Source organism: Sander vitreus, chromosome 5 (assembly GCF_031162955.1).
Source record: "Sander vitreus isolate 19-12246 chromosome 5, sanVit1, whole genome shotgun sequence".
In the NCBI taxonomy this organism is placed as follows: domain Eukaryota; kingdom Metazoa; phylum Chordata; class Actinopteri; order Perciformes; family Percidae; genus Sander; species Sander vitreus.
Genome location: NC_135859.1, coordinates 34,745,466 through 34,764,217, shown reverse-complemented (window position 1 = coordinate 34,764,217; position 18,752 = coordinate 34,745,466). Strand labels below are relative to the sequence as shown.

The window sequence follows — 18,752 nt, the reverse complement described above, 5'->3', positions numbered from 1 at the left end:
CCACAGCAGATAGAAAACGTCTTCATTTCACTGGCTCCTTTACCTTATCATACGCACCAGCCCACTGGGAAATAGTTCTCTCGTTGCGCCTCTATGGTGATTACATCAGGAAAGTGATTAGCCATTGTATATGTGTAGCTGTGTGAGGAAGTTGCCAGCGGAGAGCCAGCATCTTTTTATCTGAGGTTAGGCCTGCTAACTGAAAGCGCACAGATTTGTCGATTAAATCAACTTATCGATTAGTTGACCAAATCATATACGAGTCATATGGGTGTTGTGCCTACCAGACACTAGAAGACACTAGTCTCGCTTTGCCAGATCTTCCTCCACAGCGCTGCATAGGAAGGTCTGACTAGTCCACACTCCCTTTTCATTTCCATTTCTCTTTCACATTCAGCTCGTTCTCTTGTCATGTGCTACATTCTGGCCAGTCACCAGCACATGCATTACTGGTTTGCACCAGGGACCGGAGGGATCCCTTTCACTTTGGGCATTTCTGGGATTCCCATATAGGTCAGAGATTACTGGGCAGGGCCTAGCCGAAACCCCACAGCAAGAGAGAAGCTAATCTTAGCTCAGCGCTGTTTATAGAGCCAAGGCTCGCTGTCACAGAATGATTGCAGGGAAATGTTTGTAATACCATCATCCCTGTTACCTTCCTCCTAAAACGCCAACACACTGTACCTTGCTTTCGTTGTCACATTGCGCCAAATTTTTTGCCGTAAAAGTCTGTCGTGCAACATTTAGACACTGAGTTACAATTTCCAAATTATAACTCTCCAATGAGCTTTTTAAGAAGCATCAAAGCATTTGGCCGGGAAGCTGAAAACTGGAAAGATACAATGCAACATTAGTTTTAGACCTTTGGCAAAAATAAGACAAAACATCTGGCAGTGACTTAATAGAGAGAGATTTTTATAGAGAAAGTAAATCTGTAATGTTTTAAAAGGGGCATGCTTCTAGCGTTTGCACGTTCAGCAGGTTCAGAAATCACATCAAACTTGTACAACATAAACATAAAATCAAACATCTTAAAGGGGAACTATGCAGTTTTTTTTAGCTTAATTTACCTTGACTGAACAGCTTCGGAGTTACTGGAAAAAGCCAGAAAACCACGAAGAAATGGCCAAAACTGCATAGCGCCTCTTTAAAGGATAACTACCATTTTTTTCCAACCTGGACCCTATTTTCTTATGTTTTGTGTCTAAGTGACTGATGGAACAACAATTTTTGACATTGGTCCAGTATTAAGAGAGATCACTGCAGTTGGCAGCGGTGAAACAAGCTACAATGTAAGTTAATTTGGGCAATTGTCCAGCTTGTATTTACCTTCACAAAAGTGCTCGTTTTGCTGCAGACAGGCTCAGATTAATATTCTAAGAATCTGACAACATTATGGAAAGGATTTCTAAGGAGGTCGACCTTTCAGATCTTTTTTTAATTGCAAAATTGCTTTCGCTAAACCCACCAGACTCCATGTAAATAAACAGTAATTTAAGCATCGTAAAATACACTTCATTCAAAGTCGACAGAAACAAAATAAAACTATGAAAAGCCGTTTTGGCTCGTCTTTCCACTTTTCCAACCATCACAACTCACCAAGTTTTGGTTGAAATAAACACATAGTTTACTGATTTATATGTGAAAATATGTTGGCTCTATACACGCTAAAAGTATTGCTTTATTAAATGGAGTCTGGTGGGTTCAGCGCTAGCGACTTCAGAGCTGTTTCTGGTTAAACAGAAAGGTCTATATAAACGAGCACTTTTGTGAAGGTAAATACAAGCTGGACAATTGTCCTATTAACTGACATTGTAGCTTGTTTCGCTGCTGCCGACTACAGCGATCTCTCTTAATACTATAACCTTAGACACAGGTTGAAAAAAACGGTAGTTACCCTTTAAGGAAAGAAATGTACATTTAAAAGAAGAAAAAGATATACACAAAATGAAGCACAGATGACTCTGGACACATAAGGAGCACAGATATTTTCCAGCCTTCTAAAGCTTTCTATCATGTCTTTAATTATGTTTTGTTCAGCTGTCACGGATGTATAGTGTTTCCAGCTGTGAACATGATGCAGTTCTGTGATACACATTGTTAGTCTTCTATTTAATACTCACTATTCTAGGCCAGGCAGGGGGCGGGAAGAGGGGCAGCAGCATGCACGCACCGAGTGTCCTAAAGCAGGGGCGGAGACAGACATATACATTTGGGGCTTAGCCCAAAATCTAAGGGGGGGTTACGGGGGAAAGCTCCATTTACGGTAGCTATTTGCACTATTTTTTTTTCAAGCCATTTCATAATAAAATGCCTAAAAACCTGGACATCATTTGGGAAAAACACAATAGTTGCCGAGGAAAAGAATCATCCTATAGAGCCGACATCCTGTTTCATATCTAACTGTTCATTCATCGGTCTGAAACCAGAACACAACAGACACAAAAGTTAATCGATTGGTTTGTAAACTATTGAATAAATCGGCAACTAGTGCCGCCCCGCCCCTTCACGCGATGTTCTCAAATGTTTTGTCTTTCAGTATTTGTCCGGTCCGTCCTACATCTCGCTCAGCGTCCCACGCTGATGTTGCACACTTTGCAGCTCGGGTCTTTCTTGGCGTTGGCTGTGGTCAGACTCATGAGCTGGTGGTGGCCGCGGATCGGCTCCACGCCGCCCTGATCCAAAGGAACCGGCTCTGTGAAAAGCACCTCCAGGATGACGTCACTGGCGTGGCAGTACAGAGGCTCCTCCCCCGGTGTCTGCGGCGCCGTGTACGTCAGGAAGGGGTTGGACGCCAAGTCCAGCATTGGCAGCCGAGTGCGACAAAAGTTATCTCCCTCTGAGCCGACGGGAGCCAGCACCAGCACCACGTAGTGGTACGCTGTGTACATACAGTAGAAGTCTGCAAAGTACAGCGAGATGTTGGGGTTCAGCAGATGTCCAGCAGGGATCTGGAAACGCAGCGGGCCGTACGGGGAGTCTTGGGGAGGGAGGCCTGTATCAAACTCGGTGTTGCAGCTGAAGAAGACACCCTGCAGTTTGCCGTTGATCGGAGAGCCGTGACTTCCGCTGATGTCTTTCAGCGCCGGACGCATCAGGCCTCCGCATTCCCGTCTACTCCAAGATATAAGAGGAAAAATGAGAATTATACTTCACATTTTGGGAAATACACTTTTCTTGATGTGGGTTTAATGAGGAAAATCGATGTCTGTACGCTGAATTTGAAGCTATAGCGAGCAGCTGGTTAGCTTAGCTTAGCACAAAGACTGGATACAGGTAGCCTGGCTCTGTCGGAATATTAAAACATCCGACGGTGCAGTTAAGATTAGCCGACAAAAGATCAACAGTTACGTTTAGACACGACTAGTTAGGATTACAAAAACGTTTGTGGTTTGGGTTAAAACACCGGTCCCCTTAAAGGCGCAAAATGTAACACACAATGTAACGGCTTTGATGAGGGGCGGAGAATTGGCATCAGCTGTGTGCTCGGCCATCAGCCGCGTGCTCGACCATCAGCCGCGTGCTCGGCCATCAGCCGCGTGCTCGGCCATCAGCGCGTGCTCGGCCAACAGCCGCGTGCTCGGCCATCAGCTGTGTGCTTGGCCATCAAGTGGTATTTCAGACTGGGACGTGCTGCGATTGATAGCTCAGTTCACAACGACAAAACACACAGATCACTTTGGTCTTGTCAATGGAACCATTTGGCAACTTTTTTTAAAGTAAACTTTCCATTCAGAATCTTATTGGCATCCATTTCGGGCGTCTCATGCTCGCCATCCACTCAAAACGTAACGTTAGCCTACTACTCTTTGGCGGCTCGCGAGCCCAGACAAGTGTGTGCGGCGTGCCTGTTGTTTAGTTTCCGGTCTAGCTAGCATCACCGGTGTGATGTTGTAGTTTTTCTAACGTTACTAGTTGTTGCAACAGCATCTGAAAAAAACTACAAAGTTTGCTAGGCCAAAAAGAACGTTAATCTCGCGATAAAAGAATTGACACCGTTAATAACGCGTTTAACTGACAGAACTACATTTTAATAAACTGTCTGTACACTTACAAAGTTCTCAATGCTTGGGTTTACATGTAGGGACCCTCATTATGCTACCGTGGAAGTGTGGTGATATTTTAAGCCTTGTTAGTGGTATAAAATAGTGATTTACCCTCTGCCCCGAAAGGTAGCGCTAGCAGCTAATCACCGGTTTGCGAGAGCTAGAGACACATTTGATTTGTGTTAAAACATGTCCCAGAGAACGGTCGACTAGGTACACATATGTTATTAACCCCTAGGTTCATTTTGAGCCGGAATTGTCCTTTAAGTAGTACTCCTGGTGTACAAACAACCGTTTACTGAGTGAAAGTCTCGTGTTTTCCTCTTAACTTCTTCCGGCATACCCTCCCATCCTGCCCTCTAAAGTTTGTGTAATGAGCACAAAACCAACATGTAAAACAATGGTGGTTTCATAGCGGGTAATGTGCCAGACACTGGCCGGGCGCAGTACCTATCTGAAGTCTTGACGTCACCGTGAGATGCTAGGTAACCAGCGAGCCATAGAGGTGCTGGTAGGCAGATTTTTGTTGCCATTGGACAGAGCCAGAGTAGCTGTTTCTATGTGGTTTAAGTGCTGCTGGAATTGCTTTGGGCATACAATTAAGAGATAAGGATGCAGCACTGACCTGACATAGTCGAAGTAGTCTGGGTGCTGGTTGCGATAAAACACAGAGAATTTCAGCAGCCTCACTGCTGAGCCCTTGGCCTTGTCGAGGAGCTGCTGTAGGTGTTCCATGGCGTAGTCTGCAAAGTGGATGGAAAGGAGTTGTGTAAAATATTAATGACTACCCTGTGAAGTTGTACTTATTTTATACTCTACTCATATTCTATATAGTCTCGCATAAGGTCTGGCTACACCACTGATGCATTCTGGGATAGGAGAAAAAACGCTCTAGGTTGTTTGCATTTCTTTAATCCAATCACAATCATCTTGGGCGGCGCTAAGCTCCGGACGCAGTGACGGTGGCTCTGCTAAATAGTCTCAGGAAGGAACTGGTTTTGGTGGAATATTTGCACCCCGCAAAAGGAAACACCACATACAATATTAGATGAAGTTACCTCTGCACGCAATAGGATAGCGCTGCAAACCAACCAGAGCAACGAAGAAGGTGACATAGAGCTCAACAGTCCCGCCCCTCCTCTGAGAGACCTTGGGTTCCGGAAGTAAATTTCCCGTCATTTCTCCCATTGACGTCTGGGAAAATCCGTATATAAAGGGTTTTAGACCGTGCCTTAGGCTAACCAGGTGGGACGTGACTCATACGCATACAACGTATCATTTAGGGTAAAAAAACGAACAGAAAATCCCAAAAAAGTCAAAGGTACAAGACTGTGTACACATCGTCATCTCAGAGCGAAGGAACTACTCATCCCATAAACCACCGCGCACCACTGAACAAAGGAAGCTAACGTTAGTTTAGCTAACAGCTAATTCAGCTAACCTCTAGCTGAGACAGCATGTAATAACTTTAAAAGACCCTTAAAATAAAACCTGAAAATAACCGTTAACATATATAACAGCTGTTACGTCAGCTGTAGACGGCTTTACCCAGTGTTAAGTTGAGTTGAGTTAACGTTATTTTAGACTGAATCAAGCTGTCAGCTAGCGGTTAGCCGAATTAGCTGTTAGCTAAACTAACGTTAGCTTCCCGGCAGAGGCTAACGTCAGAAGCGTGGAACAGATTGTGATCCGTGCAGTGTCGTAAATCCTCGTGACGGATCATGCAGGCAGCACAGATCGGGTACTGACACCCCCCCCCTCCTCACCAGCATGAGCTCCACCAATCAGAGGCATCACTGTGGGATTGTGGGATTGTTCAGGATTGTGGGTAACGAAGTACTTATCCAAGACATTGCGAATAAAAGACATTTATCTCTAAACAAGGGTAATGCCCCAGGATTTGTGGCGTCTACATGAGCATATACAATCGCTGAGTCATGTCGGCATGCTGGTTTTAAGTCTACCATCGACGGTTACGATTTTATGGCTTATGCTCCAATTTGTCAATGGAGAAATTGCATTGTATTTTTACTTCCGGAACCCGCTGTGGGCGGGACTGTTGAGCTCTATATTAAATGAAGTTAACTGTTGACACAACACAGTAACGTGAGCTATTTAAATTAGCTGATACATGGTTAAACCTCATTGGCTCTTACCAGTGTATCTCCGTGTGTACTTCGTCCACAGCAATCCCACCAATCAGTCCCCAAACGTCCCAGTTAGAGAGGAAATGCCGTAAACATATTCTTTGTAAATTTTTACAATCATTCCCTGAAAGAACCAAGCAGGTCTGCCTTGTTGCACCGTCCAAATGTTCTTCAAAACTTGACATTTTCAGTGTGTAGCTCGCTAGCTCAAAGTTTGTTGTTGTTTCCCGAAGAGAACAGAGTTTGAGAACGGCAACACACAGTGAGTGGACATTGTGCCGGATGTCAGGCTTTATCCTGGAAATGTACTTCCGTTGATCCAAACTATACTCTATATTATACATGTAACTTTAGCTGTCAGGTATGTTAGCCTTACCCCCGGTGCAGAACTCCACCACCTGGCTCCACTCTGACACCAGGTAATCTCCATCTGGCTGTCGGACAGCCGTCTGGACTGCGACGCAGTACTCCGTCCGCGGGCTGAGGAACCAGTGTCCCCTCACCGCCATGGGGAGAGGCACCGCCTTGGCCACCAGCTTGGTTGGAACATCCTGGAGGACAAAGGAAACAGGAAGGAGTTGACGTCAGGGACAGGATGCCAGGGCGAGAACAGACTGCTGTGTGTTTAATTTACATGTCAAAGCAAATGTAAATGCGATTGTTGATTCAGACAGCTCCCTCCATAACATTTGCCTTATTAGCATGATATTCCACTTCAAGCCCAAGCTGCTGTAACTACGATGCATCTAATCAGACCGGCGGCTTTGTTTTGGCCAAGGCCTCTTAGAAGCACAGCTAATTACCAAAGGCTCAGAGGGTCCATATAGCCATGGCAACATCTCTGATGCAGGTTTGTTTGTTGCACAGAGAGCATATCATATCCTGCATTCAGGAACAACCCACTCAGTCCTAGCCCTGCCTCGACTTCACAAAGACACTAATAGGCCATAATTACAGTCAATATTTTGCATCTGAAATGAAGGGAGATTATAAGTGTTAGACTTCAGCTACTTGGGCTTAATTTAGACACCAAATTGATCACTTAAAGACAGGGGCATGCTCAAAATTTAGACCCCCCTCTGCACAAGCTAGCATAACACCACATTGACACCACTGGATTCCTCAGGTTTCCAAGTTTCATATGATACCAATATATTCACTATAGCTCTAACACAGAACCCACTACAGCCTCTGAAAGACAGTAAAGTCACCCTAAAAGATTTCGGTGCCTTTAAGAAAACATTCAGGGCTGGAGCCTGCTTAAAGGTCCTATATCACGCTCATTTTCAGGTTCATACTTGTATTTTGAGTTTCTACTAGAACATGTTTACATCCTTCAATGTTCAACAAACACTTTATTTGACTCATTGTCTGTCTGAATATACTTGTATTCACCCTCTGTCTGAAACGCTCCATTTTAGCGCCTGTCTCTTTAAGACCCACTCCCGAGAAAAAGCCCAGTCTACTCTGATTGGTCAGCGTTTCCGGGTCTTCAGCATCATTGCAGCTGGGGAATGACTGTAACGGCACTGTAGCGGCACTTTCTACCTATGCATACTGTAGCGTAGTTGTGACATCACAACTCTACAGAAGTCCTTATGGCTCGTTTAAAGCTTTAATACTTTCACAGTATTTATATAACACCTCAATATGCTTTCTAATCAATCTATGACCACCCCAATAATCAAAACTGGCCACTGCAGCCCACCTCAAAAACCTATTATAACTTCCTTTACATCAAGACATTTGCACCATAAATTGATGCAGAAAAGGCACAAATTCTTGCAGAAAAATTCACCAGAATGCTGAAAATTAAGTGAAAATTGTAATTTTGCTCAAAAGTGGGGATCTCAATGTTGAACCCAAAGTTACGCCCTTGCATGCAGTATATTTGTATATCATATGAAAATATACAGTGTGTTAAACATGCCTGAGATCTAGAAACTGCAGATGGAAAGTAGCTGGTAGCTAAACGTCATACAAACCATCTCATCTCGTTTTCCTATTTGCTGTTGTGTTTTCATATTTGCTATCGTGTTTTCCTATTTGCTGTTGTGTTTTCATATTTGCTGTCGTGTTTTCATATTTGCTGTCGTGTTTTCCTATTTGCCATTGTGTTTTATGATTTGTTGAAGTATTTTCCTATTTGCTGTTGTGATTTGCACTTCAGGGCCACCGTACCTATCACTGTTTGAAATCAATCCTCCTCGAAAAATCCATTTTAAAACAAACATAAACCATTTCATTGCTGCTTTATCTTTGTGATGTATGAAATGTGCTTATTTCGTTAACATGGAAACTGTTCTGTGCTGCAGATGAATTTCTCAGTTTTTACAGGAAGCAATGTACAAGTGAGTCACATGGCCTGAAGCTGTTGACTGCACTCATTTTCTTTTTTCAGGCTGTATTGGAAGTGACTGAAAGGGCGAGCTGCTGTTTTCTGTGTTCAGACTGATGCAGAATATCATCAGTTAGACCTCTCCGTTAACCCAACTAGACCTCAATAAAATGCATGTTTTCCTTTCTCATTTAGGCTCCCGCAACTATAAATGAGACCTGCTTTTCTGTATTTTCTGTCATATCTATATTGTTTCAGTGCCAGATGTTAATGTTAACTGTGGCCAACGCTTCAAACAATGAGGTCATTATATTTAAAAGAAATCCCTCTGAACCTGAGATATCTCACTTTTCTGAACGCGTTTTTTCTACTCTTGACTCCTTCTCATGTCATAACTAGCTGGTTTTCTCTCTAGAGGCGATGTCCTTTCCCTTCCGGTGGACCACCATGGGACCTTATTTCGGAGAAAATATGTATGGTGCTACCATTTTTTTCAACCTGGACCCTATTTTCCTAAGTTTAGGTAGTCTAAGTGACTGATGGGAACAACAACCTTTGACATTGGTCCAGTATTAAGAGAGATCGCTGCAGTCGGCAATGTAAGTTAATAGGGCAGTTGTGCAGCTTGTATTTACCTTCACAAAAGTGCTTCTTTTGCCGCTGACAGGCTCAGATTAATATTATCTGTTATTATTAGTGTCTGACAAAATTCATGTGGAGACTACGGAGATGTGGAGACCACAAGATACATGTATGAACCTGAAAATGGTATAAAATATGTCTGGAATATGAATACAAACAAGAGACACATCGATTGAACAGACACAAGGGAGAAACTTTGGGTTCAACTTTGGGGGGGGATTGAGATCTCCAACTATCTAGGGAGGTCCCATGTATGCATGTATTCTAGCGATGGCCAAATGAAGCTTCATGAACCTTTCTTTACTTCCTGAGCTCACTAGATGGCGCTCTCTGTTCAAAAAGGTTAAAGGATCGGCAATTCAGTGTGTTTTCAACCCTTTGTTGAAGAGAGAGCCCCATCTAGTGGGCTCAGAAAAAAGAGAAAATGGTTCACGAAGCTTAATCGGCCATCACTAATGTATTCAAATAAAAGTGACAAAAACAGAAAAAAATTGATGAAAAAAATCTCCCGAAAAAAGCTACAAAAACATTCAGAAAAAACGACAAAAACTCTGAAAAAAACGTGGGAAAAAAGTGACAAAAACCTTAATCATGAAAAAAATTATTATTATTAGTATTAAAATTATGAAAAAAACACAAACAAAGCGGCAAAAACTAAGGGTGAAAAAGGCGACAAAAAATAGTCCAAAAAAAACTTGAAAAGGGCAACAAAAACTTTTTTACTTACTCCCAAAAATTTTTTTAAACGCGACAAAAAACTCAAAACGGAACAAACGCTTCACATCGCTCATCAGGAGAAAGCCCAGTTTAGATGAGGAGGGGAACTATTATGGACAGACAGATACATCCAGAGGAAGCTACGGGGTCCCACCCTGTGTTTGAAGCGGTTGGGGTCTCTGCTCTCTTTGCGGCTCAGGTCGATGAAGAAGTGCGTGGCTCTGGCGCTGTCCTCGGGGCTCATGTCCCACATGATGCGGAAGGAGTCGCAGGTCACCTCACAAATCTGGATATTGCACGGGGTGGCGAGAGGGGCGTCCATTTCCGTCATCTGCCATTAAACCGAGAGATCAGAGTTGGAGTTAGAGTGTAAAGCCCTGTTATACCGGTGATGAGAAAGACACAACATCTGCTAAAAGAGATTAAATCAACAAATCCCTCAAACCATACAACGATATGGTCGTTTATTCCTACTGCTGCTAAAAAAAAGACCCATAGGAGCGTTGCATAAATTAGCACCCCTAGCGGTGGCAGGAAACACGTCCTCATATCAAAACCAGAGAACCTAATGGGTTTTAAACACGTCGTTAACGTTGTGAAATGGTGGCAGTTTGGTTATGTTTAGGCACCAAGTTTAGAAAAAGATGGTGATTTGGGAAATCAGATACTTTTCTTCATGACATTGCTCCGTTTGTTCCGTAAAGTTTAAAAAACTCACTCAAATGCCTGTTTTTGTTTGACCAAGCCCCTATTTTCCACCGGGCGTGTCCGTGCTGCGTTCCCCGGCCCCCGCCAGCAATCGCAGCCATTCAAGTCCCTGTTTGATATTCCACCAGCCGCGCCACGGCACGTCCCAGAAGCGTGGCCTATATAAAAGAGACTTCAGATACAGTATTAGTGGACCACTAAGGCCTATATAAAAGAGACTTCAGATACAGTATTAGGGGACCACTAAGGTCTATATAAAAGAGACTTCAGATACAGTATTAGGGGACCACTAAGGTCTTTATAAAAGAGACTTCAGATACAGTATTAGGGGACCACTAAGGTCTATATAAAAGAGACTTCAGATACAGTATTAGGGGACCACTAAGGCCTATATAAAAGAGACTTCAGATACAGTATTAGGGGACCACTAAGGTCTATATAAAAGAGACTTCAGATACAGTATTAGGGGACCACTAAGGTCTATATAAAAGAGACTTCAGATACAGTATTAGGGGACCACTAAGGCCTATATAAAAGAGACTTCAGATACAGTATTAGGGGACCACTAAGGTCTATATAAAAGCATCCAAAAAGAAGCATGTCATAGGACCTTTAATTACAGGAGTGGTTGGAGTTGAAGGTAGATACTAGTTTAATAAACACAAGATAGTTCTGTGTATTAAATCTGAGAATCAGGCATCAAGACGCTCCGCTTCTGCGACGCTCTCGGTGGCGTATTTACGAATCCTACTATGACCAAGCCAAGACCCGCCCTTCAATAGCATTCACACACTACTATTGGCCAGGCGTCCATGCTTACGCAAGGTAACGTAACCCGATTTGTACAGGTCCTATCCCCCGACCAATCGGCTATCCTAACCTTAACCACTCAAGGTCAATGCCTAACCCCAACCAATCGAGCTGCTTCATAGGGCGTGGCCATATTAGGATTCGTAAATACGCCTCCCGGTGTATGGCGCGTCTGGGTTATACTCGTCTCCTTTGCTCCCGTCATAACCACTGTGGCCACTAGAGGGCGCCGTCACTATAAGTGTAAATATAAGTTGTAATTGCTGCTTGAACAACTTATTTGGGCATTTTTCCAGGGAGGACAGTCTCGATTATTTTGTTCGAATTGTATCATTTAGAGATACAAAGTGGCCACAGTACAACATCTGAATCACCTCAGACAGAATCCAATTAACCTTTCATTTAGGGATCTGTGTTATTCACTGTCCTGCTCTTTTCTCCCCCATCCTCCCGCCTTTCCTCGCCCTTAACTGACATTTCCCATCATTACACAACTGGATACGCTCCGTGCATTTCATAATCCACCTACAGCAGTCTCCCAGCAACCACCACAACGTCTGCAGCCTCCCTCGATCTTCTCCTGTGTTTCTCAAAAGAAGGCACAGCTCAAATCATGTGAGTGTTCTGCCTACCAGACACTGGAAGACTCTGAAAAGACTAAAGTCTGACACCATCTCACATCTAAACACACTCTGTCATAATGTCACTGAGTTTTGAGTCACAGACTAAAAGATTTTACTACCAAGAATTAAAGCTTGTAGGAGATCAAACCTGTTGATTTTAGGTGCGTTTAGGGTGTGTCCAAATCCACTTTTGCTAGTTTGACGGTGGAAAAAAGGGTCCGTGCGCCGGGCTCATGGTTGAAAAGGGTTGTACTTACTGTCTTCATTAGTCATAGGTGTGTTTTGGGCGTAACATGCAATAAACCAATCAGAGGTCATCTCCCATTCCCTTTAAAAGCCAGGCGCGTTTGGACCTTGGAGCATTGCTGTTATGATGGAGGATTTGCACCGTAATATTTGTATTTGTAATCTTCTGCATGTGTGTGTGCTGCTGTGCGTCCCTGTGTGTGTAACAAGCATAGTGTGCGCGCGCTGTGCACGAGCCTAGGAGCATTTCACTAATGCTCTGTTAAAATAACAATGAAATGCTGCGTTATTGACTTTAGACCAGGTTTTTGTTGGTCAATGGTGCCATCACTTCCCGCTGCCTCAAGATAGCAAGACGCCCAGAATGCACCTGAACACACCTCCATGTAAGACCAGCACGCCCAGAATGCACCTGAACACACCTCCCTGTAAGACCAGCACGCCCATGGACCACAGATGGGCCCAGGTGCATTTGCTATTTAAACGACGTGGGCGCTGGACGGGAAATTGACAACTGCGTCGGTCTTAAACTAGCAAAGACACTTGCGTCGGGCTTTGCGCTGCGCCGGGTGCAACATAGGGCCCTCTGTGTGTAACTTTTTGATATTAAAGAACGCCCGTTACATTCAAGCCATTGCCAAATGATTTGCTACGCTACGTTTGCTGCTAAGTTAATTAAGACTATCAGCTGTTTTTTTAATCCTCCGTATCCTTCTTGGCTACTAGCAGCTGCGTAGAGGAGGGGTGGGGGTGGGCGGCGCGTGCGCGATCACAGAAGGCTTGCCTCATGTGGATGTGCCGATGTGTGTTGTTGTCATTACTTCGAATTCCTCATGTGGGGGGCGACAGAAGCTACGCACTATAGCTTTAAGACAGCACGGACTGAGTTTTATGACCACCTTACACCAAACGATTGAGCCGACGGGAGCAAGACTCATGATTTCATTCCGATATTGGAAATGTGTCTGCGACAGTGGAGTCGTTTCAAAAGTCGTTTAGTATAAGGTCGTCATTAGTCGAGGAAGACAGCCCTACAAAAAACGCCGCTGCACCCGTCAGCAACAATTTAATTGAACTAAACTGAACTTTTCAAACACTTATGCCTCGTGGCAAGGGCGTAGTATCAAAATCCAGTGATATTTTTTATGTAAATCTGACTATTATTTTTAAAATATTCCGACTTTTATTAGATTAGAATATTAGACTTCTTCATATAATCATTCATTCATCATAACATTAAAAAACTCTATCTACCAACTATACAGACATTCGTTTGTTGGGTAGGTGTTTGATTTTCAACTTTGGGATTCTTTCAACTTTCCTTCAATACTGTAATTAAGTTGAGACATATTCAACTTCTGGAGAAACTCTATCTAATCCTAAGAAGGATATAAACATGTTTTTAGCCCCCTGAGCAGTTATTTTGACCTCTTTTTTTGGGGAGTGGGTTGTCCTTCATATTTTATCCCTTGCACCCCCCCCCATCCCCCACCGAAATATACGTCTATGCCTCCAGGATGAAGTGCACGTCCTTTCAAAACAGCGGAGCTAAGTGAACACCTTGCAGCTCGAGGGAAATCTTGCAGCTTTTTTATACTGTTTGGCCAGAAATAGGCGAGGTTTAAGTAGGTTTCAGCAGCAGCAGGTGATGTACGATCATATTTCCTTTTAGTCGCCCATCAGTGATTTGATCCAGGCTGCTGCACACAGCCTTGAGTGTCGGGCTGGGGGCAATCTGTTGGTCAGCCTCTGTCTGCCTGTGTTTGATTAGCTGTCACCATCCCTCTCAGAAACTGATGGTAAGTCTCTGCAGCGTGTGCAAAGTGGAGCCTCAGTACATAGCTATTCCTCTACAGCTTGCTTGTAATTACTTGTAATGCACCTTAAATGTTTTATTGCAATCATCTGATGGCATTTCTAATTCTGCCCCTCATATTGTTATTCTATTGTAATGTATATTTTGTCTTTTGGAGAACCAAACCGAAGGGAAGAGTAACAGTTGGGCTTTATATATTTTAGGCTTAGATTGGCGATTGGATCGTATATCAACAAATGAAGAGATGGGTGGAGGTGGTGATGGCGCAGTGGCTATGACACATGCCCTTGGTGTGGGAGACCTGGGTTTGATTCCCGCTGTGATACATCAACCAATGTGTCCCTGAGCAAGATGCTTAACCCCTAGCTACTCCAGAGGTGTGCAACCTCTGCTGTATATAGCAGTTGTAAGTTGCTTTGGATAAACATATCAGGTAAAAGAGATGATCAATTTTTTTTCCTATGCCAATGTTTAAGCGTTTTTAACTAACTTACGATCGGATCTAAGATGTTAAAAATAATATCTAGACTCTGCGCCCTACTTTTCTTTTAGAGATGTTGTCCTTGGAACGTTGTCCTTCCTCATATCTCAACGTAATGGTCGCGGTTTCAAACATGTCTTTAACGTTGAGAAACAGTCGCAGTTTGGTTACGTTTAGGCACCAAAACTACTTAGTTAAATTTAGATAAAAAGATCGTGGTTTGGGTTAAAATCATTTGTTACGTTAGTTAACTTCTGGTCACGCAGAACGTGACGCAGAACGTGACGAAGTTCCTTAAAGTATAAAAAACACAGTTTCCTTTCATTTCCACATCGTCTCCTGGGTGAAAGTCTTGTGTTTGTTTGACCCCAAACTTCCGAGGAAATTGGCACTCTTATATTTAGCTCCCTTACTTCCTCCTTAGCTCCTGTAATATTTACAACAGGCCACTAGAGGGCGCCGTCACTAGAAATGTAAATATGAGTTGTAATTGCTCCTTAAACAAACGACCTATGGGAGCATTTTACGGGGGAAGACAGTCTCCTAAAATCCCATTTGGCCCAAACCTCCCCCCCATTTGAAACGTATAGAACTGCCACTGCAATCATCTCCTCCACTAATACTATTAATATATTTTCTCCTTATTTCTACAGCATCTCAACATCAGCGGAGCTCTTTGCTTGTTTCCCTCTTTCCCCTTTCGCTCTCACACTGAGCAGCTAAATCACAGATGTGCCTAAAAATAACCTTATGCAATTTAGGAAAAACAATCAGAACACGGTTTGTTTTGTTGTCGTGATCCTGCAGATGCCTGGCGCAGTGTCATTGCCTGACTCTGAGGTCTGTTATTTAAGGTGTTCTCCCTCTCTCTCGGTATGATGGACAGGCTGCAGCAGCTCATTAAAGCCTGTGAACTGTGAAATTTGTGCGGTGGGTCGTTCACACGGGGGCCATGCAGGGAGAGAGCAGTGTCATCACGCACACGTGTTTCCACGCGCCAGTTTTCCAGCCAGCTGCACGTTCTCGTTTTCTAACCACGGTGTCTTTTCAGAGACAGATAACTGGGGCAAGAAAGAAAGAGGGGATTCTCACAGGACAAGTCATCAGCCCCCCCATGTCTCTGCGTGTGTGTGCTCCACTTTTAAATCGAGTAACTTACATGCAGTTCAAATGAAGGTTTCCATACCATTCACACGATCCTGTGGCCCTGATTTATGAATCTGCCTGTGAAAGGAAATGTGACCCAATTACCTCTGCTGCAGCACTAGCTTTCAGTTGCTCCAAGTCAGGGTCTAACTAATAATTAAATACTTATGTTATGAATCATGATTTATAGAATAGGGATGGGACAAAATAGCAATACGGCAATATATCGTTGTTCCTTCTTTGTGCGATACGATAATCGATACGCTGGCGCCAAATATCAATGTTTAATGAATAAAATAAGGCGCTCTCAATAGATTTCCCTGAGTCGCTGCTTCATGGCTCCTCGAGGTGGCGCTCAACAGAAGAGAACAGAAGCAGCAATTACGACCTCTATTTAGGTTTATGGCGTCGGCCCCCTCTAGTGGGCGTAGTAGTTATGACGGAGCAAAGCAGGAATCAAGGTGACGAAGTATAAAGGCCCGGACACACCGAGCCGATAATCGGCCGTTGGACAGTCTGGCGAGGTCGGTGACTCGAGTCTGTTTGGTGTGTTCCGTGCCGTCGTCCGTCCGAGGGGCCGTCGGCCTTCATTTTGGCCGATTTGACATGTATAATCGGCGGGACGGGCACTGCCGGCAGTCGGACTCAAATGACCCATCTGATTGGTGGAGTGCTAACCCGGAAACGGGGAGCGGGATGCGCGTGACTAGAGTGTTGTATATTTAGTTGCAGCACTGCGTTGCCGATGTGTGGAAAAGGAACTTCGTTGACACTGTTCTTGATTATAAAAAGGTTTATTACATCAAGGATTTCAGCATCATGACGGATTCTCTCACTCTGTCTTGCTGCAGCAAGAACATGGCTTATAAGGGGTACGTTTAGGTAACATGTTAGATAAAGTAAATAGCTGTGAGTTGGCAAGTAAAGGTCTGAGTCCGTTTGAGGTCAGAGTCTCTTTGGGGGGCTCCAACACTACACATAAAATCATTAATCCCACTCATCCCCCAATCACAGAATCACATAGAACATCCTCTTCAACACATCACTCCACTGAGAGGAAAATCATTAAACTTACTTCACTAACACAGAGCTCATTATGTCTCAGCACATTTGAGCTTTATACAAACTTTAACCTTATAGGCTCTTCAGATACTACAAGAGTCTCTCAAAATCTGACGAAAATCTTTTAAACTGACCTTTGTTGATCTGAAATGAAGACAGATTCAGCAACTGCACGGCCTATTTCTCTCTTCAAATGTTTTCAGAAACACGTTTCGGTGAACTATTTTAGGACAATATGAGATCGTATTCTGAACAAGCCGCCATGACAGTCTGGCTTTGAATTTCCGGAGAAACCAGACCCACGTGATGCGTTCGTCCAATCAGCTGCCGGTTTTCATTTTTGGGCGACAATACAGATTAGCGCCATCTGCTGTTATGGAGACGTATTACGTCTCGTCTCTTCGGTGTTCTGGGGCATTTTTTTGACCAACTCGGGGAGACTGATTTCCCGAGACTGGGAGACCTTTTCTGCCGACGGTTGGCTGTCTGGTTGATGTGTAAGCAGCTTAAGAGCGAGTAGTGAGAGTATTTTAATTTATACTTAACAACACATTCTCAGTCCCATCGCGTAAAATACGGACGCTTGGTCAGGTGCCTTTGGCGTTGTTATTGACGCTAAAAGTCTCTTAAGCGTCATATCTAAACGCACTTTATCTAAACGCGCTGGGTCGGGACTATCGGCGTCACTTTTGACGCAGTTAGGTTAAGGAAAAGATCGTGGGTGGGCTTATAAAAAGGACGTTTCCGTGACACGCGGGACAAGAACGAGACAGTTGGTTTTAGGAAAAGTGACACGCGGGACACAAACCCTGATCTCCTGGGTGAAAGTCCTGTGTTGTTTGACCCGTCCATCCCCCCAACCAACCTCCCTACGTGGAATTTCGGGCTTTAATACTACTCGTTACTGTTGTCGCTCTTAATACTACATCATCTTCTAGCGCCGCAGAGCTGCTACTCTCCGCTGCGTTCTACACAAACGCAAATTTTTGCGTTGTATCTGGCGCAGACCCAAGCTGCGGCCCAAGCGTCCGTATTTTACGAGTTTTGAGTGAGAACGGGTTGAAATTAAAGGTGCTCTAAGCGATGTTGGGTGACGTTACTTCTTGTTGACGTTCAAAGTATTGTCAAAAAAAAAAAACGGAGGCTAGCTCGCCCCTCCCTCCTCCTCATCCCGTCCCCTCCCCCTCCCTTCCGCGCACTAACCCCCCCAACCCCCACCCCCAAATCCTTCTTGTCGGTTATTGGCTGAAACGCTGTTTGTTATGTTTGGTGGTGCAGGTTGGCGCAGTTTGTTTTTGTTGCCGTTTGTGGAGCCTGGGCTGTCTACAGAGACCAGTGTTTTTTTACAGTGTGTTCAGGGGACAGGCAGCTAGCAGATAGTGAGGAGATGTTTTTTTACAGTGTGTTCAGGGGACAGGCAGCTAGCGGATAGTGAGGAGATGTTGGCCGTATGTGACAAAAAATGTTGGAGCCCAAAAAACGCGTCACATCACTTAGAGCACCTTTAACGAACGTGGTAACCTTCAGGAAATGAAGTAAGATTTTAACCCAAACCACCATCTTTTTCTAAACTTAACCAAGTAGTTTTGGTGCTTAAACCTAACCAAACTGCGACTGTTTCACAACGTTAACGACGTGTTTAATACCTTTACGTTCCAACTCGCTAACATCATTCTCATATGTGTATGTGTGTTTGTTGTGTTATGTTTATATAAGCTACTGGATGCCTAAAATTTCCCTCGGGATGAATAGAATATCTATTTATCTGTCTATCTATCTATCTATCTATCTATCTATCTATCTATCTATCTATCTATCTATCTATCTATCTATCTCTGGTTTAGATATGAGGTTGTGTTTCCTGCCACCGCTAGGGGCGCTATTTCATGACACGCTCCTGTGGGTCGTATCAGAGGACTAGGGAACCTATTTCGTTGTATGGTTTGGAGGATTTGTTGTATTATTGGTAT

The 18,752-nt window shown here is 43.8% G+C and overlaps 1 protein-coding gene across 1 annotated transcript in view; it reads right to left on the bottom strand.

Moving 5' to 3' along the window:
- Positions 1-1,823: 1,823 nt before the first annotated feature.
- phyhip (phytanoyl-CoA 2-hydroxylase interacting protein) overlaps positions 1,824-18,752 on the bottom strand; it is an 18,277-nt gene continuing 1,348 nt past the window's right edge. Inside the window, exons 2-5 of the mRNA XM_078249847.1 lie at positions 10,045-10,221; positions 6,570-6,744; positions 4,672-4,789; positions 1,824-3,114 (exon numbers count right to left, since the gene is read on the bottom strand). Of these exons, the coding sequence (XP_078105973.1) occupies positions 2,568-3,114; positions 4,672-4,789; positions 6,570-6,744; positions 10,045-10,221 (1,017 nt within the window). The 3' untranslated portion in view covers positions 1,824-2,567. The remainder of the gene's footprint in view (positions 3,115-4,671; positions 4,790-6,569; positions 6,745-10,044; positions 10,222-18,752) is intronic.